This window comes from Schistocerca americana, chromosome 9 (genome assembly GCF_021461395.2).
Source record: "Schistocerca americana isolate TAMUIC-IGC-003095 chromosome 9, iqSchAmer2.1, whole genome shotgun sequence".
NCBI classification, from domain to species: domain Eukaryota; kingdom Metazoa; phylum Arthropoda; class Insecta; order Orthoptera; family Acrididae; genus Schistocerca; species Schistocerca americana.
Window position 1 is genome coordinate 120,997,888 of NC_060127.1, and position 24,177 is coordinate 121,022,064.

The 24,177-nt window shown below is 44.5% G+C and overlaps 1 protein-coding gene across 1 annotated transcript in view; it reads left to right on the forward strand.

Moving 5' to 3' along the window:
- Positions 1-24,177, forward strand: part of LOC124551314 (esterase FE4-like) — a 100,963-nt gene that overhangs the window by 21,575 nt on the left and 55,211 nt on the right. Inside the window, exon 4 of the mRNA XM_047126324.1 lies at positions 2,997-3,182. Coding sequence (XP_046982280.1) covers positions 2,997-3,182 — 186 coding nt within the window. The remainder of the gene's footprint in view (positions 1-2,996; positions 3,183-24,177) is intronic.

Consider the following 24,177-nt stretch of genomic DNA (forward strand, 5'->3'; position numbering starts at 1 on the left):
ACGTCAGTTTTTCGGATGAATCCAGGTTATGTTTACAGCATCATGATTGTCGCATCCGTGTTTGGCGACATCGCGGTGAACGCACATTGGAAGCGTGTATTCGTCATCGTCATACTGGCGTATCACCCGGCGTGATGGTATGGGGTGCCATTGGTTACACTTCTCGGTCACCTGTTGTTCGCATTGACGGCACTTTGAACAGTGGACGTTACATTTCAGATGTGTTACGACCCTTGGCTCTACCCTTGATTCAATCCCTGCATTTCAGCAGGATAATGCTCGCCCGCTTGTTGCAGGTCCTGTATGGGCCTTTCTGGATACAGAAACTTTCGACTGCTTCCCTGACCAGCACATTCTCCAGATCTCTCACCAATTGAAAACGCCTGATCAATGGTGGACGAGCAACGGGCTCGTCACAATACGCCAGTCACTACTCTTGATGAACTGTGGTATCGTGTTGAAGCTGCATGAGCAGCTGTACCTGTACACGACATCCAAGCTCTGTTTGAATCAATGCCCACGCGTATCGAGGCCGTTATTACTGCCATTGGTGGTTGTTCTGGGTAGTGATTTCTCAGGATCTATGCACCCAAGTTGCGTGAAAATGTAATCACGTATCATTTCTAGTATAATATTCTTGTCCAATGAATACCCGTTTATCATCTGCATTTCTTCGTGGTGTAGCAATTTTAATTGGCAGTGATGTAGTTTGCTTTGTATAAGACCTGCAGCACTTACACCAGAATTTTACGAATACCTACCTTGTGAAGCTGTAACTCTTCTTTGAGTGAATTTTTGTGGTGGATGGAACATTTAATCTTACATTTTCGAAGTATTCTGCCTACGTTCCCGCAAATATTTCGTCTTGAAGCCCCGCTGTACATGTCTGTACTGCTCTCCTTACCAGCTAAGATGAACATCCACTTTCCTGTAAAACAAGTGCCACTAGTAGCCCTGTACATAAATGTGTACACGAGCTGGCTTTCGAAATACCATTGCTCGTACGTGCACTAAGACGCTTGAAAGCTGCAGACAACCTTCTTTAAATTTTTTTTTCGCGTATGGAGTTCAGGCTTCGGAGAAGCTCTGGTAGACAGTGGTAGGTTAGTTCTATTTTGAACTGCAATTTCCTTAACCTTTAATATAAAGGAAGTGGAAGGACTTGACCCATACAGTGTCCATTTCATTTCAACATATTTATTTGCATTATAGATAAATCATTAAGAGAATTACGATCATAAATCAGATAATAATTTCTTTAAGAAACGCCATTCAGGCAAACTTTACAAACTGATTGTTATATAAAACCACAAATGATTTAATCTCCTTAAAAACATTTAAAAACCCACCACTCAGGCAAAATTTTACAAACTGCTTGTTATATGAAACCACAAGCGAATTAATCTCTTTGCAAACATTTAAAAAACCACCACTCGGCCCAAGTAAATCATTTTAAATAAACTGTAAATCAAATAACCAGGAAATCAATTATTATTTCCACGTAGATTGAAAACCGACCCTCCTGGGCGAGATATTGCCAAACAACTTTACAACGTTATAGACAGTTTGATCAATAATAACCCAGTTATTTCCCCATCAAAATTGACCTACGCCACTAAGGCTGAATTACACCACAATTGTAGAAAACGGTTTCAATTAAGACACATTCTTCTAGAAATCCCTCAAAATTCTTAAAAGAAATATTTAAAACCCGGGAAACCTTGCAGAGCCACCACAAGTTTTAGAAAACTGCAGCTTGTACAACAACAGGGAACCAAACAACCCTTCCTTCACCTTAATACTCAAACTTATACAGAAAACTACTTCGATAAAATAAAACTGATTTCATTCCCTTAAGTAGAAGCACGTATACGAATGATGCAAACAGAACTGGCTCATTAAAACCAAAGCATGACATAGAGCACCTTATGTGGGCCTGTAAGGTACCACACGGCAATATTTAGACACGGAATATAGATCGTTCGGTAAGGGTGCTCACATGTATCAATGTTTTAGACACTTGCCAACTGAAGTAAGAACAATACTATTAAGGAGCGAAGCACACACTTAATAAGAGGCACGAAATATCGCATCACAGTCCTTGCAACGCTTTGCTGCCTCAAGAGCATTCATCATTATATTTCACTAATCGTTCGTAGGACTTGAATTACTTAACTTGATGCCAGCTGCTGGACCGATGTGGCGAAGACGCCAGACGCTGCTTATTCCGATAGTAACAGCGTGTTCCTTCACGGAAGCGAGCACATGCATAGCTTCACGAGGTTGCCAAGAAGCCACAGCGCCGGCCCGCTGTTCCTGACCCCAGTACGACCAGGAGCTAACTGCCGCCCGTACTCAGGCACACCGTGCTCGCTGTCGTCTCTGCAACGTCTCGCTAAGACGCGCACTTCCGCGTGCCGTGTCGAACGTTGTTCTCCCCCTTTCACTCGGTACTGCCCTCTATATCCTGAGCCGGCCCAGGCTCCAAACTTCTGCCAGAGGGAATCGATAGTGCCTAAGCCAAAGATATCCCTGGTGCCAGTCCCGCCACGGCTCAGCCAGTCCAAATAAATGAAGCCAAACTGTAAATGTGTCGCCAACATACCACCAAAATATTGTTGTTTATGAGTTGCTGAGAGAACGCTCTTCAAAATTTTCCATGAAACTGTTCGCCACCAGGTGGGACGAAGAACTCCCCATGACCGTCAGATTGTTCAAAAAAAGTTGTTAAATAAAAAGTAAGTTGATGAGCGAGTGAACTCGAACAGTGCCGTCATGTGAGTCTGAAACCTGTTACTGGTGACCTACAGCGAGTCCACTAGAGCCTCTTCTGTAAAAAAGAGGCAAGACAGCAATATTTCAAGACGTCCAAAACAATCTGCATTGAGATATCTTCGCAGCCAGCTTTGATCTAACCTCGGTTCGCCCGAAACTTTATGGAACGATACAGACGAAGTTGTAAGCAGCTGTGGTGATTTTTGTGTGTGGCACTGCAGGCTTCCTGAGCACTGGGGACCGTGTGGTGCCGGGGAACATGGGCTTCAAGGACCAGGTGATGGCGCTGCGCTGGGTCAAGGACAACATCGCCAGCTTCGGCGGAGACCCCAACAACGTCACCATCTTCGGCGCCAGCGCAGGAGGATGGTCCTGCCACTCTATGGTCTTGTCGCCGTTGACAAAGGGTACGTAAATAGTTGTAACTTGCCTCAGTAGTAATTATTCTGGGAAAAGGATCTTCAAGGCCTACTCAGTTTAAGAAAATGTTGATGTTGTGGTCTTCAGTCCTGAGACTGGTTTGATGCAGCTCTCCATGCTACTCTATCCTGAGCAAACTTCTTCATCTCCCAGTACCTACTCCAAGCTAAATCCTTCTGAATCTGTTTAGTGTATTCATCTCTTGGTCTCCCTCTACGATTTTTACCCTCCGCACTGCCCTCCAATACTACGTTGGTGGTCCCTCGATGCCTCAGAATATGCCCTACCAACCGATCCCTTCTTCTAGTCAAGTTGTGCCACAATTTTTTCTTTTCTCCAATTTTACTCAATAACTCCTCATTAGTTATGTGATCTACCCATCTAATCTTCAGCATTCTTCTGCAGCACCACATTTCGAAAGCTTCTATTCTCTTTTTGTCTAAACTATTTATCGTCCACGTTTCACTTCCATAGATGGCTACACTCCATACAAATACTTCAAGAAAAGACTTCCTGACACTTAAATCAATACTCGATGTTAACAAATTTCTCTTCTTCAGAAACGCTTTCCTTGCCACCGCCAGTCTACATTTTATATCCTCTCTACTTCGACCATCATATTCTTTTGCTCCCCAAATAGCAAAACTCATCTACTACTTTAAGCGTCTCATTTCCTAATCTAATACCCTGAGCATCACCCGACTTAATCCGACTACATTCCATTATCCTCGTTTTGCTTTTGTTGATGTTCATCTTATATCCACCTATCAGGACACTGTCCATTCCGTTCAGCTGTTCTTCCAGGTCCTTTGCTGTCTCTGACAGAATTACAATGTCATCGGCGAACTTCAAAGTTTTTATTTCTTCTTCATGGATTTTAATTCCTACTCCGAATTTTTCTTTTCTTTCCTTTGCTGCTTGCTCAATATACAGATTGAACAACATCGGGGAGAGGCTACAACCCTGTCTCACTCCCTTCCCAACCATTGTTTCCCTTTCGTGTGCCTCGACTCTTATAACTGCCATCTGGTTTCTGTACAAACTGCAAATAGCCTTTCGCCCCCTGTGTTTTACCCCTGCCACCTTCAGAATTTGAAAGAGAGTATTCCAGTCAACATTGTCAAAAGCTTTCTGTAAGTCTACAAATGCTAGAAACGTAGGATTGCCTTTGCTTAATCTTTCTTCTAAGATAAGTCGTAGAGTCAGTATTGCCACACGTATTCCAACATTTCTACGGAATACAAACTGATCTTCCCCGATGTCGGCTTCTAACAGTTTTTCCATTCGTCTGTAAGCAATTCGTGTTTAAGAAAATACCATGCTCAATGAAAAATTGTTTGTAGAAATGTGATGTGCCTACCCCACGCTTTGAATGAAAAAGATATCGTAGCAGGCCAGTCATTCGATTCTTATTATACTGCAAGCACTGATTTTTAAAGCAGCAAATGTATTGTGCGAGAATGCTACAGTATGTCTAGTTCCTAATTACTTAGCGGCACGAAGCATTCAGTGCCCAAACTACAAAAGATTTGTTGGTGTCTCTTCTTGTAAATAGGAAGCAATGCTCAAAAGACGCTTATTTATCCTAGACTTCAATGGATCACGAACTTGAACTGAATCTGAGGGTAAATAATGCATGGGGATAACAGTGGGAAGACACACGATGACAGAGAATCTGCGAGTGGTACATACAACTTGCTTTCCTCACAAGAGTGGAGTTCACGGACTGGACACAAGGCAGTCGATAACTGATGTAACAACGTCTGCTACAGAAAGTTTTCCAGTCACCCACAAATAATAGATATTAGTGACTCGAAATGTTTGCATGTGATGCAACGTCCGAAGTTGGTTGTAGATTGATGAGCCGAAAGCAGCTATGACCACTGTTCGCTGCGAGATTCAGTGGCGCCTGTTGGTATTGCGGACATGAGCGCTGTAATTGGAGGAAATCAGTGATCGGTATAAAATGCTAAAAATAAGATAAAACCGTCTCGATAGCGTGTTCAGATTTTTATTCGTTAGCAACCGATTTCGGACCTTTTCCCCGGACCATCTTCAGATTTTTCTCCGCTGCAATGCCGTAATAATACATCGTCAGTATAGAGGGATGAAAACATGGCTAAACGACGTCATAAAATATAAGATACGATATTAAAAAGTACGATGCTATGACAATTATGGGCGGTGCTGACGGCGGATGGAGCGAAATCCGTACAAGTAGGGATGTCACTGCTGAATAAGGCAGCTCTCGTCGAGATTATGTACTAGGGGTGTCCAGAAAGTAAGTTACGATCGGTCGCGAAATGGAAACGACTACGATAGTCCGATAAAGCTTTGCACAGATTTATTGGGCAGTGTCTCTAGTACGACCCTAGATAACATCACGTCACTTTTCTCATTTCTGAGGTCACAGTAAACGCGTAAAGATGTCTAGAAAATTTCATCTCCCACAAAGTAGGAGGACCTGATGATAAATTTCGCCTAAAGCTATGCAGCCAGCATTACATAACTGTCGTGCGGTTTCTTCTTCAAGACAATTCTCAGCCGCATTCTGTAGGGGCAATGGAGATGCTCCTGCATCGTTCTCAATTGGAAATGTTTGATTACCCACAATGCAGCCCGTGATTGACTCCCTCTGAGTTTCATCTCTGCTCACATGATCCGCTGGCTATGAAGACATTTTGCACAGAAAACGAGCTGTAGGCCAGCGTAGAGAATTGGCAGAAAGCACTGGCGGCTGTCTTCTGTGATGAGGGTATTGGAAAGTTGGTACAACGCTACGACGAATGTCTAAGTCAGAATGGCGACTACATAGAGAAGTAGCTGGAAAGTATAGCTATCTGTTACAAATAAAACATTTCTGATTTTCACTGTGGTTTCCATTTTGCGATCAATCGGAAATTACTTTCTAGACAGCCCTCGTACTACACTGAAGCGCCAAAGAAACTGGTATACGCATGCGTATTCAAATACAGAGATATGTAAACAGGCAGAAAACGGCGCTACAGTCGGCAACGCCTCTATAAGACAACGAGGCCTGGCGCAGTAGATCTGTTACTGCGCCGACAATGGCAGGTTACCAACATTTAAGTGAGTCTGAACGTGGTGTTATAGTCGGAGCACGAGCAATGGGACACAGCGTATCCGATTTTGCCATTTCACGAGTGTACCGTGAATATCAGAAATCCGGTAAAATGTCAAATCTCCGACATCGCTGAGGCCTGAAAAAGATCCCGCAAGAACGGGACCAACGACAAATGAAGAGAATCATTCCATGTGACAGACGTGCGACCCTCCTGTAAACTGCTACAGATTTTAACGCTGGGCCATCAATAAGTGTCAGCGTGCGAACCATTCAACGAAAAGTTCACAGATATGACCTTTCGGAGCCGAAGGCCCACTCGTATGCACTACACAAGTTTTACGCCTCGCCTGGACCCTTCATCACTACATTGGACTGTTGATGACTGGAATCATGTTGCCCAATCGGACGAGTCTTGTTTCAAATTGTATGCAGCGGATGGATGTGTACGGGTATGGAGACAACCTCATGAACCCATGGACCCCGAATGTCAGCAGGTGACTGTTCAAGCTGTAATGGTGTGGGCGTGTGCAGCTGGAGTGATATGGGACCCCTGATACGTCCAGATACGGCTGTGACAGGTGATACGTACGTAAGCATCCTGTTTGGTGACCTGCGTCCATTAATTTCCATTGTGCATTCTGACGGACTTCGGCAATTCCAGCAAGACAATGCGACACCCCACACGTCGAGACTTGCTACAGAGTGGCTCCGGGAACACTCTTCCGAGTTTAAACACCTCTGCTGGCCACCAACTACCTAGTCATGAATATTACTGAGCGTATCTGGGATGTCTTGCAACGTGCTGCTCTGAAGAGATCCCCAACGCTTTGTGTCAATTCCCTCCAGCACTACTTCAGGCATTAGTCGAGTCCGACTTCCGCGTGCTCCAGAAGGCATTCGGTAGGTGTACCAGTTTCTTTGGCTCTTCAGCGCATAAGCTCCGCATATCGCCTACAGCATTACATCACTGAGAACCAATCATTCGGCAGATATGCTACTTTGATTGGTTTAGTCGAATTTATAAGAAAAATGAAAGAAATACAAAATCACATACATTAAATTTTACGTGTCTTATCCAATAATAATAAATTTAAGTAAAAGAAACAAAATGACAGGCATGCTGTAATCGCCATTGTGTGCAAACTGTCCCCTATGGGCATTTATATGTACTCGCAGCAGCAGATACAGCTATATTTGGTTGCTATACCAATGACTTGCAGTATCTTTAGTTACTCTGCAGCTTGGCCCACCAGAGATACCATGGCAGGGGACGGAACGCTGAGGAGGCAGAGGATGTCTGTTGGCTTGGAAGTCGATCTTCGTGCTTCAGTTTTGGTCGACGGTAGTAGCGAAGACTGACTGCCACAGTTGAAGTATAGAGCGTGTAACTGGTATATACCTGGATATTTTTATATGTGGTACAATTACCTATGTGCCGATTGTTTTTCTCTGCATAAACGGTCTTCCCTCAAACATGTCACATAATTTACTGCTTGATATTTCGTAAGTGGACTACTATGTAGACAGTATCACAGCTGACCTCCTGCCCAAGGGAACATAAGCAGTAATGGCTTTTTCTTATCATATGTACTTGGAGGTACTAACCAATCTAAAAACATACTTCTCGTAATAACTATAATTACTAAGTTGCAATTGGAGTAAGTACTGATGTTGTCCAATACATGGTCCACATCCACCAAGAAAAATGTCTACACTTAAACCTACTACACCCTACATAATCGGAGCAGAGTCGAGTGGGAATCATCAGTCCAGCGATACAGGCCGAAAACTGGGAAATCCATAGGCATAAGCAACTTTGGAACAGGGCAGGAGTTAATCGCCCAGCGCCTGAGTCAGGCATCTCAAGAATGGTGTAGCTGGTCGCTGTTTTCATGCTGCTGTCGTTAGACGAAAGAGGGTCAAGGACGGTGAACCATGAGTAGGCATCACAGTACTTGACATCCACGCCTCATTGCAGAACGTGGAGTATGGAGAACAGTCCGCTTTGTAAAGCAGGAAAGGTGGCAATCTGTAGAATATCTGACAAAATAGTAAGATGTTTCCGAGAACGTTGTTCACCGCACAATGATGCACATCGGGCACTGCACCAGTTAGCCCCTACCTGTTTCCGGTTTGACTTAACAACATGGCTAAATACGATTGCACTGGGCACTGGATCACCGAATGTTGAAACAAGTTTATTGTTACATGAGGTCGATGGTTTTATACAGATATGCCAGCTACAGATGAATGGTATGATATTTTTCCAGATGAATGGTTGCTCGAAAAATGCACTGCGCCACCGATGCTGTTTGGCGGAAGCGGTGTTGTATCACGGGGAACATTCTCCTGAACTTCCACGGACCGTCTAGCAGGAATCTAAGGCAGAATGACAGCTGTGGATAACGTGATCATAACTGCGGATCACCTGATCCTACATGAGGTCGATGGCCTTATACAGAAATGGCATCTACAGATGAATGGTTGCTCGAAACATGCACTGCGCCACCGATGCAGGTTGGTGGAAGCTGTATTGTGCCACGAGGAACACTCTCTTGGACTTCCATGGAGCCTCTACTAGGAATCTAAGATAGCTGTGGATTATGGGAACATTACTGCGGATCGCCTGAATCTGCATGAGGTCGATGGCGTGATGCGGATATGCTGCCTCCAGATGAATGGTTGCTCGAAACATGCACTGCACCACCAAATGGTTCAAATCGCGCTAACCACTGTTGTGAGTCTTGAAAAGCCTGCAACTTATGTTGACAGGCCAAGGCCATTGTGCATCCATTTCTCTCAGCCATCGTGCATTACCAAGTGACCAACAAAATGCATATTACGAAGATTCATTTGCCCATGGTTTCTAACTGGTACTTTATTCACAAACACCATCTTGCTTAGAAATACAACATCACTTTCCACTATTTGTAGACACCATTCAGAATGAAACTTCCTGGCAGATTAAAACTGTGTGCCGGTCCGAGACTCGAACTCGGGACCTTTGCCTTTCGCGGGAAAATGCTCTACTGACCGAGCTACCCAAACACCAGTCACCACCCGTCCTCACAGTTTTAATTTCGCCAGTACCTCGCCTCCTACCTTCCAAACTTCACAGAAACTCTCCAGCGAAACTTGCAGAAATTGCACTTCCGGAGGAAAAGGTATTGCGGAGACATGGCTTTGCCACATGCTGTGGGATGCTTCTAGAATGAAATTTTCACTCTGCAGAGGGGTGTCCGTGCCATGAAGCTGATGATGGAACGAAATGTAGCGGGGATGGTGTGAGTTGGAATATAGTATTTTACAAATCCTTTGTCTGATCACACACATACATTTCTGCTGCTTCGCAGTCGAGGTCTTGAACGGAATTTAGTGTGCCGCATCTTAAAACGCGCCCGAAAGGCAACACCTCCTGACAGAGCCTAATAGTGAAGACAGCGTTCTACATCTACATCTACATTTATACTCCGCAAGCCACCCAACGGTGTGTGGCGGAGGACACTTTACGTGCCACTGTCATTACCTCCCTTTCCTGTTCCAGTCGTGTATGGTTTGCGGGAAGAACGACTGCCGGAAAGCCTCCGTGCGCGCTCGAATCTCTCTAATTTTACATTCGTGATCTCCTCGGGAGGTATAAGTAAGGGGAAGCAATATACGAGGGCTGTCCAGAAAGTAAGTTACGATTGATCGAGAAATGAAAATCACAGTGAAAATCAGACATGTTTCATTTGTAACAGTTAGCTACACCTTACAGTTACTTCTCTACGTAGTCGCCGTTCTGACTCAGACATTCGTCGTAGCGTTGTACCAACTTTCCAATACCCTCATCATAGAAGGCAGCCGCCAGTGCTTTCTTCCAATTCTCTACGCTGGCCTAAGGCTCGTTGTCTGTGCCAAAATGTTGTCTTCATAGCCAGCGGTTCGTTTGAGCAGAGATGAAACTCAGTGGGAGACAATTACGAGCTGTATTGTGGGTAACCAAACATTTCCAATTGAAACGATGCAGGAACATCTTCATTGCCCCTGCAGAATGAGGCTCAGAAATGTCTTGAAGAAGAAACCGCACGATAGTTATGTAATGTTGGTTGCATAGCTTCAGGGGAAAATTCTCACCAGGGCCTCGTACTTGGCGGGAGACACTATTTTCTACAACATCTTTACGCGCTCACTAAGAGCTCAGGAATGAAAAGAGCAACATAATTCAACCTAGAGTCATACTAGAGACACTGCCCAACACATATTTGCAAAGCTTTAACGGATTTTCAGAGTTGTTTCCATTTCGCGATCGATCGTAACTTACTTTCTGGACAGGCCTCGTATTCGATATCTCATCTAGAAACGCACCCTCTCGAAACCTGGACAGCAACCTACACCGCTATGCAGAGCGCCTCTCTTGCACAGTCTGCCGCTTGAGTTTGCTTAACATCTCCGTAACGCTATCACGCTTACCAAATAACCCTATGACGAAACGCACCGCTCTTCTTTGGCTCTTCTCTATCTGCTCTATCAACCCGACCTGGTACAGATCTCACTGTGATGAGCAATACTCAAGTATAGGTCGAACGAGTGTTTTGTAAGGCACCTCCTTTGTTGATGGACTATATTTTCTAAGGACTCTGCCAATGAATCTTAACCTGGCACCCGCCTTACCAACAATTAATTTTATATGATCATTCCACTTCAAATCGTTCCGTACGCATACTCCCAGACATTTTTACAGAAGTAACTGCTACCTGTGTTTGTTCCGCTATCATATAATCATACAATAAAGGATCCTTCTTTCTATGTATTCGCAATACATTTGTCTATGTTAAGTGTCAGTTGCCACTCTCTGCACAAAGTGCCTATCCGCTGCAGATCTTCCTGCATTTCGCTGCAGTTTTCTAATGCTGCAACTTCTCTGTATACTACAGCATCATCCGCAAAAAACCGCATGGAACTTCCGACACTATCTACTAGGTCATTTATATACAGGGTGTTACAAAAAGGTACGTCCAAACTTTCAGGAAACATTCCTCACACACAAATAAAGAAAAGATGTTATGTGGACATGTGTCCGGAAACGCTTAATTTCCATGTTAGAGCTCATTTTAGTTTCGTCAGTATGTACTGTACTTCCTCGATACACCGCCAGTTGGCCCAATTGAAGGAAGGTAATGTTGCCTTCGGTGCTTGTGTTGACATGCGACTCATTGCTCTACAGTACTAGCATCAAGCACATCAGTACGTAGCATCAACAGCTTAGTGTTCATCACGAACGTGGTTTTGCAGTCAGTGCAATGTTTACAAATGCGGAGTTGGCAGATGCTCATTTGATGTATGGATTAGCACGGGGCAATAGCCGTGGCGCGGTACGTTTGCATCGAGACAGACTTCCAGAACGAAGGTGTCCCGACAGGAAGACGTTCGAAGCAATTGATCGGCGTCTTAGGGAGCACGGAACATTCCATCCTATGACTCGCGACTGGGGAAGACCTAGAATGACGAGGACACCTGCAATGGACGAGGCAATTCTTCGTGCAGTTGACGATAACCCTAATGTCAGCGTCAGAGAAGTTGCTTCTGTACAAGGTAACGTTGACGACGTCACTGTATGGAGACTGCTACGGGAGAACTAGTTGTTTCCGTACCATGTACAACGTGCGCAGGCACTATCAGCAGCTAATTGGCCTCCACGGGTACACTTCTGCGAATGGTTCATCCAACAATGTGTCAATCCTCATTTCAGTGCAAATGTTCTCTTTACGGATGAGGCTTCATTCCAACGTGATCAAATTGTAAATTTTCACAGTCAACATGTGTGGGCTGACGAGAATCCGCACGCAATTGTGCAATCACGTCATCAACACAGATTTTCTGTGAACGTTTAGGCAGGCATTGTTGGTGATGTCTTGATTTGGCCCCATGTTCTTCCACCTACGCTCAATGGAGCACGTTATCATGATTTCATACGGGATACTCTACCTGAGCTGCTAGAACATGTGCCTTTACAAGTACGACACAACATGTGGTTCATGCACGATGGAGCTCCTGCACATTTCAGTCGAAGTGTTCCCATGCTTCTCAACAACAGATTCGGTGACCGATGGATTGGTAGAGGCGGACCAATTCCATGGCCTCCCCGCTCTCCTGACCCCAACCCTCTTGAATTTCATTTGAAAGCTCTTGTCTACGCTACCCCGGAACCAAATGTAGAGACTCTTCGTGCTCGTATTGTGGACGCCTGTGATACAATACGCCAGGGCTGCATCAGCACATCAGGGATTCCATGCGACGGAGGGTGGATGCATGTATCCTCGCTAACGGAGGACATTTTGAACATTTCCTGTAACAAAGTGTGTGAAGTCACGCAGGTACGTTCTGTTGCTGCGTGCTTCCATTCCCTGATTAATGTGATTTGAAGAGAAGTAATAAAATGAGCTCTAACATGGAAAGTATGCGTTTCCGGACACATGTCCACATAACATGTGAGGAACGTTTCCTGAAAGTTTGGCCGTACCTTTTTGTAACACCCTGTATATTGTGAAAAGCAATGGTTCCACAACACTCCCCTGTGGCACGCCAGAGGTTACTTTAACGTCTGTAGACGTCTCTCCATTGCTTCCGCGAATCCCCCTTCGGAAGACTGTGAGCCCTGGAGAGAAGTGTTCAGCGCGCGGCGCGCTTCTGTGGTCGGTGCCACAGACCTTATTCCGGTGCCGGCAAGGCACGGCTGCCCAGAGTGGTCTTGGGGACAGTAGCGGCTCTTTCTGGAGCTGTACGTCCTGTAAGCAGGTCCATCCACGCAGACTACTGTTTGCCCACATAGCGCTGGACGACGGTGTCAGTCAGTGGGGAATCAGAAAGCAAGGAAGCGACCAGGGAAAGCAGTTACAGCGGTTTCACGGCACGGGCGGAGCAGGGACCTCTGTGTCCAGCAGTGGACCAGCTCGCTGTGGGTGCGGGTGGTGGGCCTCAGCTGGTTATCAAACCGCAGGCGTCAGTTCCAAGCGGGCAGACGGTGCCTCGTGTCATGGGTCCTGTTGAGACTGGACTGGCTGTAAACAGCTACATTCTGGTGGTTGCTTCCTGCGTACCAGAACTCTGCAACGGAGACAGACTTCCTGGTCGTGTTGGATGCGAACATCGGGCTGTGGTTCCCTTAAAATTGTCCCAGAAAGTATATGAAGCAGTGGTGTAATATGTACGACCGTTATAAGGGCAGAACCGCTGCATCTTCAATTTCTGATAACCTATGGAAAAAAAAATGGAGCGGAAATTAATATACCGGGTGATCAAAAAGTCAGTATAAATTTGAAAACTTAATAAACCACGGAATAATGTAGATAGAGAGGTAACAATTGACACACATGCTTGGAATGACATGGGGTTGTATTAGAACAAAAAAAAAAAAAAAAAAAAAAAAAAACCTCATATTGCTAGACGCGTGAAAGATCTCTTGCGCGCGTCGTTTGGTGATGATCGTGTGCTCAGCGCCACTTTCGTCATGCTTGGCCTCCCAAGTCCCCAGACCTGAAGTCGCAAGTGTATCGTGATCGACCGACATCTCTAGGGATGCTGAAAGACAACATCCGACGCCAATGCCTCACAATAACTCCGGACACGCTTTACAGTACTGTTCACAATATTATTCCTCGACTACAGCTATTGTTGAGGAACGATGGCGGACATATTGAGCATTTCCTGTAAAGAACATCATCTTTGCTTTGTCTTACTTTGTTATGTTAATTATTGCTTTTCTGATCAGATGAAACGCCACCTGTCGGACATTTTTTGAACGTTTGTATTTTTTTTTGTTCTAATAAAACTCCATGTCATTCCAAGCATGTGTGTCAATTTGTACCTCTCTATTTACATTATTCCGTGATTTATTCAGTTTTCAAATTTATACTGACTTTTTGATCACCCGGTATCTGATGTCCATGTACAAATAAATAGATGATTGCAATTTCAGAGAAATTTAATATATTCAAGAGAAAGAGCTTTACAAATTGGGCAAGACAGTAGTGCTTTGGTCCTACTGTAAGCAGTTATTCAGCTTGCAATTGATTCATTGCGTTGCTGAATCACCTCCTGAGGGATATCGTGCTAAACTGTGTTCAGTTGGCATTTCAGATCGTCAAAATCCCGAACTCCTTGGAGGTACCTGCCCAAAATGCTCCAAACGTTCTCGATTGGGGAGAGATGTGGCGACATTGCTGGTCAGTGTGGGTTTTGAGAAGCACGAAGACAAGTGGGCCGACATGATCTTCCTGAAACGTAAGACCAGAGAGGTTCGCCATGAAGGGCAACGATACGGGGTATAGAATATGTGTGCTGAAAGGGCACCGCGTGTGACATTCAAAGAGATCCTGCTATCAAATGAAATGGCACCCCAGATACGTCATTGCCGGTCGTTTCTGCATCTAAATCTACATGGATACTCTGCAAATCACGTTTAAGTGTCTGGCAGAGGGTTCATCGAACCACCTTCACAATCCTCTATTATTCCAATTCGTATAGCGCGCGGAAAGAATGAACAACTATATCTTCCCGTACCAGCTCCGATTTCCCTTATTTTATCGTGGTGATCGTTCCTACCTATGCAGATCCGTGTCAACAAAATATTTTCGCATTCGAAGGAGAATGATGATGATTGGAATTTCGTGAGAAGATTCCGTCGCAACGAAAAATGCCTTTCTTTTAATCATTTCCAGCCCAAATCCTGTATCATTTCTGTGACACTTTCTCCCATATTTCGCGATAATACAAAGCGTGCTGTCTTTCTTTGAACTTTTACGATGTACTCATTCAGTCCTATCTGGTAAGGATCCCACACCGTGCAGCAGTATTCTAAAAGAGGACGGACAAGCGTAGTGTAGGCAGTCTCTTTAGTAGGACTGCCAATAAAACGCAGTCTTTGGTTAGCCTTCCCCACAATATTTTTATATGTTCTTTCCAATTTAAGCTGTTCGTAATTGTAATACCTAGATATTTAGTTGAATTTAAGGCTTTCAGATTAGACTGATTTACCATGAAACCGAAGTTTAACGAGTTCCTTTTAGTACTCATTTTAGCACTCATATGGATGACCTCACACTTTTCTTTATTTAGGGTCAACTGCCACTTTTCACACCATTCAGATACTTTTTCCTAAATCTTTTGCAGTTTGTTTTGATCTTTTGTTGACTTTATTAGTTGATAAACGACAGCGTCATCTGCAAACAACCGAAGACGGCTGCTCAGATTGTCTCCCAAATCGTTTACATAGATAAGGAACAGCAAAGGGCCTATAACAGTACCTTAGGGAACGCCAGAAATCAGTTCTGTTTTACTCGAGGACTTTCCGTCTAGTTACTAAGAACTGTGACCTATCTGGCAGGAAATCACAAATCTAGTAACATAACTGAGACGATATTCAGTAAGCACGTAGTTTCACTACGAGCCGCTTGTGTGGTACAGTGTCAAAAGCCTTCCGGAAATCCAGGAACACGGAATCGATCTGAAATCCCTTGTCAATATCACTCAACACTTCATGTGAATAAAGAGCTAGTTCTGTTTCGCAGGAACGGTGTTTCCTACACCCATGTTGACTATGTGTCAATAGATCGTTTTCTTCGAGGTAATTCATAATGTTCGAACACGATATATGTTCCAAAATCCTGCTGCATATCGCCGTTAACGATATGGGCCTGTAATGTAATGGATTACTCCTACTACCGTTCTTGAATATTGGTGTGACCTGTGCAACTTTCCAGTCTTTGGGTACGGATCTTTCGTCCAGCGAATGGTTGTTTATGACTGTTAAGTATGGAGCTAATGCATCAGCATACTCCGAAAGGAACCTAACTGATATACAGTCTGGACCAGAAGACTGACTTTTATTAAGTGATTTAAGTCGCTTCACTACTCCGAGGATATTTACTTCTACGTTACTCATGTTGGCAGCTGTTCTCGATTCGAATTCTGGAATATTTACTTCGTCTTCTTTTGTGAAGGCGTTTCGGAAGGCTGTGTTTAGTGACTGCTTTGTCAGCACTGTCTTCGATAGTATCTCCATTGCTATCGCGTAGAGAAGGCATTGATTGTTTCTTGCCGCTAACATACTTCACATACGACCAGAATCTCTTCGGATTTTCTGCCGGGCTGGTTGGTATGGCGGGCAACACTCAGGTTGCTAACCCACCGCTATCCAAGGCATCGTCAGACACGTCGTCGCTGGTCATTGTGGCTCATTTCGAAGCGGCTCATCACTGAAGACACTCCAGCCAGTGAGATTCCTGGCCGAATTTTCCTGACACCACTGCAAACGCACTTGCTGGTGTGCAGCGCTCAATGGTGGTCGGCGCAGAGGACGCCGTGAGCTAGACCCCCTTCCTATGAGCCGCCTATTAATGGTCCTTGTGGCCGCACCTGGGATCGATGATAATGATTAATCCGGGGTTCTGAGTGCCTCTCTTTCTCACGCCCTGCCGTCTCTCTAGGTCGACCACTCCCTTCTTGATGGTGCATTCAGCCACGGTTCACCCGTTCCTGTCAACATCGTCCAATAGTGGCATCGCCGCTCTTCATATGTCGTGCGTTTGCCCTTTACTGCAACCGGATTCCTGGAGCCCAAGTACGTGACCTCGCTCAAATGCTGACATCCATGTATATTGCCCATGTGTCTGCCTGCGAGGCACAGTTACTGCCCAACTAACTACCCGGAATTAAATTCACGAAGTCTTTATGCTCTGGTATGGACATATCTCGCGTTTAGTATTCTCGACAGCTGCACGTTGAAATTACGCTACGGCGTCACACATTCATTCATCAGCCACAGCCAAAGTTCTCACTTTTGAATTTTCCGTCGATCTCTGTATCAATATAAATATACGATATTAATTTAGCCTCCCTCCCCCCCTGTGACTGTTGTTAAGTCTTTCCTTGTGTTAGGTGTTTCGATTTCTTACGTTCAGTCGCTGATATAGAGCTCTACACTACTGAATCCTTTTCTTGCTCTGATACTCCAGCAACGTGTTGTCCCTGTCTGCTCTGCTCGAAGTTTATGAAACTGTTATTTTTGCTACTTTAATCTTGGACAGCAGATCTGTTTCTCTGATTTTTGTGTGGGGTCCACAATTTTACTTCCGCCGTTTTGCAATACATGGCAGTAGCGGTAAGTGGTGGTGCAGCAGGTGCGTCGCAAGTATCTTACAATAAATTTAGGTATCTAAAGACTACTCGTTTTCCCATTACATCTCAAAATTATTCTCGATTGAATAGAACAGTTTACGAGTCCAATTCTTGTCGTTTGCGGGAATTTTTAATTTGCTGCTATAACTTGAGGACATCTCCGGCTGAGGCTGGTAAAATACTGAGTAGGGCCTTAGGCGAGGCAGCTGCTACTGCAGAGCGTGCAGAGAGTGGTTAAACGACTCAAGAACGGTGATGTTGGCGTAGAAACCAGACACGGGGGTGGAAGAGAGAAGATTTTCTAAGCTGCTAAAATCGACGGAAACAATTCCAGGGTATATTTATCGAAATAAATTGATGCGTTTGGGTCGAGCACTGTAAGACAGACTGCTACAATACAGCCGAAGACATGAAAAGGTGGTTTATCAGAATGACAGTGCTCGAACTATTGTTGAGAAACCCATCAAAATATACATGGAAACATTGAAATGGGAAGTCCTACCTCACCCGCCGTATTCTTCAGGCACTGTTGCCTCTGACTCCCATGACCCCCACCATTTCTATCAATGGCACACGGTGTGGTTAGCCAGCACCTCCAGTCACGTCGTATGAAACAAGTTCCAAATTGAATAGATTCATGGATTTCCACAAAAGACGCCGAGATTTTTCGCCGGAGGATTCGTGTGCTGCCCGAAAGAGGGGAAAAAGTAGTGACCAGCGATGGCCAGTACTTTAAATCGTAAATTTATTGTAAGTTTTTTTGCAATAAACTCCCGAATTCAGAAAAACCGGTGGAATCAAAGCTGTAGGTCTAATAGCACTCCTGTGGTGGAAAATAGTCTTTTTTTAGTATTGTTCTTTAGAGCTGTACAGTAATTAGTTATAGGTTTGCTGATTTATTGTGTGTGTTCATTTTAACGAAAGGCAAGATTGGTTGTTTAATCAGCTATTCACTAAGAATGCAATCAGCCCAACACACACTTTCTCCTTTCGTAAAGCAACATTTGGTTTATGATTTTCTCAAATGACGTGTGCAGAACTTGAGCACAAGTAATTTCTGAACTGTTAATTTTGAGCCATCTCGATAATGGTTGTGTCATTAATAAATTATAATACGGTCAATAAATATTTATGCCCCCACAACCGTCAGCTGTTAAAACGCTAAAGCGTTCCTACACCAAAATGAGCACCGTCATGATCTATGTGTCGCACATTCTGCACAGACCTTCTTCACTGATCATTTGGAGATCGTTAGACGGTCATTCGCGATACACAAAGTGGCTTGCACGATCAACACACTTAACACCTCTGGATACTTCTGTGCGAAAAAAATTGAGACACAATGTCCACATGGAAATTTCGTCAACCCTAAGGATACGAAATGTCATACAACACAGTGCCTGTGTCACGCTAAGTACACATCCAATGTAATGGTCAGCACTGTCTGTCTGGAATCGCTTTAAAGTATCTGACAGAGCTCAATGTCAACATTTCACCACTTGATATGATTAATTACTATTAACGGCGTAATTACACAACGAAGATGACGTGCTACAGGCGCGAAATTTAACCGACGGAAAGAAGATGCTGTGATATGCAAATGATTAGCTTTTCAGAGCATACACACAAGGTTGGAGCCGGTGGCGACACCTGCAACATGCTGACATGAGGAAAGTTTCCAACCGATTTCTCATACACAAGCAGCAGTTGACCGGCGTTGCCTGGTGAAACATTGTTGTGATGCCTCGTCTAAGGAGGTGAAATGTGTATCATCACGTTTCCGACTTTGATAAAGGTCGGATTGTAGCCTATCGCGATTGCGGTATATCGTATCGCGACATTGCTACTCGCGTTGGTCGAGATCCAATGACTCCTAGCAGAATATGGAATTGGTGGGTTCAGGAGGGTAATACGGAATGCCGTGCTGGATCCAAACTGCTTCGTATCACTAGCAGTCGAGATGACAGGCATCTCATCCGCATGGCTGTAACGGATCGTTCAGCCACGTCTCGATCCCTCAGTCAACACATGGGGACGTTTGCAAGACAACAACCATCTGCACGAACAGTTCGACGACGTTTGCAGCAGCGTGGACTATCGGCTCGGAGACCATGGCTGCGGTTACCCCCGACGCTGCATCACAGACACGAGCGCCTGCGATGATGTACTCGACGACGAACCTGGGTGCACGAATGGCAAAACATCATTTTTTTCGGATGAATTCAGGTTATATTTACAGCATCATGGCGGTCGCATCCGTGTTTGGCGACATCGCGGTGAACGCACATTGGAAGCGTGTATTCGTCATCGCCACACTGGCGTATCACCCAGCTTGATGGTATGGGGTGCCATTGGTTACACGCCTCGGTTACCTCTTGTTCGCATTGACGGCACTTTGAACAGTGGACGTTACATTTCAGATATGTTACGACCCGTGGCTCTACCCTTCATTCGATCCCTGCGAAACTCTACATTTCAGCAGGATAATGCACGACCGCATTTTGCAGATCCTGTCCGCGCCTCTCTGGATACAGAAAATGTTCGACTGCTGCCCTGACCAGCACATTCTCCAGATCTCTCACCAATTGAAAACGACTGGTCAATGGTGGCCGAAAACTGGCCCGTCACAATACGCCAGTCACTACTCTTGATGAATAGTGGTATCGTGTTGAAGCTGCATGGGCAGCTGTACCTGTACGCGCCATCCAAGCTCTGTTTGACAATGCCCAGGCGTATCAAGGCCGTTATTACGGCCAGAGGTGGTTGTTCTGGGTACTGATTTCTCAGGATCTATTCACTCAAATTGCGTGAAAATGTAAGCATATGTCAGTTCTAGTATAATATTTTTGTCCAATGAATACTCGTTTATCATCTGCATTTGTTCTTGGTGTGGCAATTTTAATGGCCAGTAGTGTACTAGGGGAGTCGTTTGTGTGACCTTTTGTGGTGATAGTAGGACAGTGGTTTGCAGTGCTGTTATCTTTTTACTATTTGATCAATTCCACACATGAAGTACTATTAAATTGCAGTAAAATGATACACTGGCCAGGAACATTAATGTTACCACCTATCAAAGTCATGAATACCCACCTTCTGCAGTGCAGAGTGCTGTGCGACGAGCAGGAACAGTCAGAGAGGCTCTGGAAGTTACCAACAGGAATGGGGAGCCATTCCAACTCCAGTGCTATGGTCACTTGCACTCGGTTTCTCGGTTGAGAATCCATGGCGCGAACAACCCAATTGAGGTGGTCCCACACATAATTCATTGGGTTTAAAGCATGGGAGGTTTGGTGGCCAGTGGAGTAGGTAACCTCATTTTGATACTCTTCTAACCACGCATGTACCCTGTGAGCTATGTGCTGCATTACGTTGTCCTGCTGAAAGATGCCATTGTACTGAGAAAAAACAAACTGCATGTACGGGATGGACATGGTCCTCAAGGTCCTTTCTGCCTTCTGGAGTGACGAGATCTCCCAGGGAATGCAAGGAAAATATTCCCCAGACCAAAACGACCCCTCCTGCAGCCTGGACCGTTCAGACTTCTGTTGCAGGGCCGTACACCCCAAAGGCCATCTACCCAATGGAGCAACGTGATTCATCAGACAAGTCCACTTGTCGCCACTTAGTGGATGTCCAGTTGCGTTACTGGCGTGCAAATTCCAGCCCTCGTATCGATAAACAGCAGTCAACATGGGTGCCTGAAAGAGGCACCTGCTGCATAGGCCCACAAGTAGTAACATTCGTTGAACAGTCGTTGAGAAGACACTATTAGTAGCCCCTCGGTTCATGTGGGTGGTCAGTTGTTCAACAGTTGCACGTCTACTTGCCTGTACACATCTCTGCACCCGTTGTTCACCCTTGTCATCTATGGGCCTTGTATTGTATTAAACCGGAGACCTAGAAACAACGGACAGGCTTTGTCCCACCTCAACCCTCAGTGGTTCACAACACCACAACAGGCCACAGCAGTTCACCCACCAACCGCCGCCCCACACGGAACCGAGGGTTACTGTGCGGTTCGGCCACCAGTGCTCCCCCCTCCCCCCCTGGGAACATCTCATACCAGACAGGTGTAACCCCAAATGATTGCGTGGTATAATAATTATGGTGTACGCTTACCTGGGAACGGTGTTCGCGCAGCAGTCACCGACACAGTGTAACTGAGGCGGAATAAGGGGCACCAGACCGCATTCGCTGAGGTAGATGGAAAACCGCCTCAATAACCATCCACATGCTAGCCGGCACACCCGACTTTGACTCTAATCCGCCAGACGAATTCGTGACAGGAACTGGCACGCCTTCCTGCTGGGGAAGCAGCGCGTTAGACCGCGCGGCTAGCCGTGCAGGTCTATGGCCCTTGCTCCAATACATTTGCCTTGGCACTGGTTTTGAATAGCGTCATTTTGCCATGCACGCTATCCTTTAACCACAGTGGCATGTGGACAGTTTACAAACTTAGCCATTTCGGAAACGCTCCCATCACTGGCCTGAAATCCAATGATCATGGGCTTTTGGACATCACATAATTCGCTCCACTTCCGCATTATGACAACGGCTGAGTTGTTTTCCTTATCCCCAACTGGCTTTCTACAACCTTCACTACTAGTCCTGCCACCGGCCGTGTGTGAATGATCATTGCTAGCTGCTGTCGAACATAGGTGGTGGGCACTTTAATGTGACTTGACCGTGTATATGGAAAATTAGAAAGAAACATAATCGGTGTAATAATCGGTGACCTTTCAGGAAATAATAATAGTATTCACAGAGTTTACAGATAACGTATTTGTGTACTATTAACAAAACTCTGAAAAATTCCACACGTTTTGGCCAGCAGTTACTGAACTATATGAAAAAATGTAAATAGTTACAGTCTATGACGTACACACACTTTATTCAACATGTAAACATCACTACAGATATTCGGATTTAGGTTATGAAATGTACGATATGCATGCCATCATTGACGATTATGGGGCACAGGCAAATAGCGAAATTCTATTGCAGATGACACAAGTATTGCAATAAATAGTATGTCGAGTGTAGTTCTAGAAAGATCTACTAATGATATTTTCATGGATATTAATAAATGGTTTAAAGCCAACTCACTGACATTAAACTTCGGAAAGACTCACTATACGCAATTCAGAACCAGTAAGAGGTTTCCACCCAGCATATGCATAAAGGATGAAGAAGACCAAATAGAAGAAGTTAACAGTCTTAAATTCCTGGGATTACAACTTGATAATAAATTCAGTTGGGAGGAGCACACCACAGAACTGCAGAAACACCTTAACAAATCTGTATTTGCAATTCGAGTGTTAGCTGACATAGGCGACATAAAAATGATAAAGCCTGCATACTTTGCCTACTATAATTCCATACTGTCATATGATATAATATTTTGGGGTAACTCTTCAAGTCAAACAAAAATTTTCAGAGTCCAAAAGCGTGTAATACTTATTATTTGTGCAGTAAATTCACGGACGTCCTGTAGAAACCTCTTCAAAGAACTGGATATACTAACTGCTGCCTCTCAGTATATTTACTCCTTAATGAAATTTGTCCTAAATAATATATCTCTTTTTCCAACAAACAGCTCAGTTCATACATACAATACCAAGAACTACAATGATCTGCACAAGGACTTAAAAGCACTTACTTTACTTCAAAAAGGGGTCCACTACTCAGGGACACTCATCTTCAATAATTTGCCAGCAAACATAAAAATTTAGTTACAAATAAAGATCAGTTTAAAAGGAGCCTGAAAGACTTACTAGTGGCCAACTCCTTCTACTCCACTGACAAATTTTTTTAATAGAAACAAATGATGTCTATATTCATACTGTTAGTATTGTCATTTCAACTTTAAAAAAAATTTACATGTTCCATATCCACGAGGATCTCCTCAGCACGGATCTATGGAACAAAAAACTAATCTAATCTAAACCTGGTGAAGTTCAGAACATCGATGATGACCTCCTGAATAGCTGTTTTCAGCTCCGCAATGGTTTTGGGGTTATTGCTTTACACCTTGTATTCAATACACCCCTTCAAAAAGGAGTCGCTTGTGTTCAGATCTGGAGAACACGGCGGCCAGTTGAGGCCCACGCCAGTGGCCTCTGGGAATCCCGGAGCCAGGTTGTGGTCCCAAAAGTACTCCTCCAGGACATCAAACACTCTCCTGCTTCGATGGAGTGGAACTCCATCTTGCATGACGCACATCTTGTCGAAATCAGGATCACATTGGATAATGGTGATAAAGTCAACTTCCAAAACCTTCACGTACCGTTCGGTAGTAACCATCAAGGAAAAGCGCACCAATAATTCTGTGACTGGAGATTGCACATCACACTGTTACCCGTTGAGGATGAAGAGACTTCTCGATCAGGAAATGCGGATTCTCAGTTCCCCAAATGTGCTAATTTTGCTTATTTATTAAACCATCCAAATGAAAGTGGGCTTTGTTACTAAACCAAATAATATTACACATGCTAATGCCCAACATGCCCCGCAGTCAACCGTGCAGTTGGAACATCCTATCGCAAACCGTTCAGAAGTTATGACGATTTTGTTTCATATAGTTCAATAATTGTCTCTGTGTAATCGGTCAGTTCCTTATAAGGTTTCGAATTTGTGTAAAGATCGGAGACTTGGTTAAACGTGTTCAGAAATGTAAAATTTAGCACCTCACAAAACGAAAGAACATAATATCCTATGACTAAAGTATCAATGGATCAGAT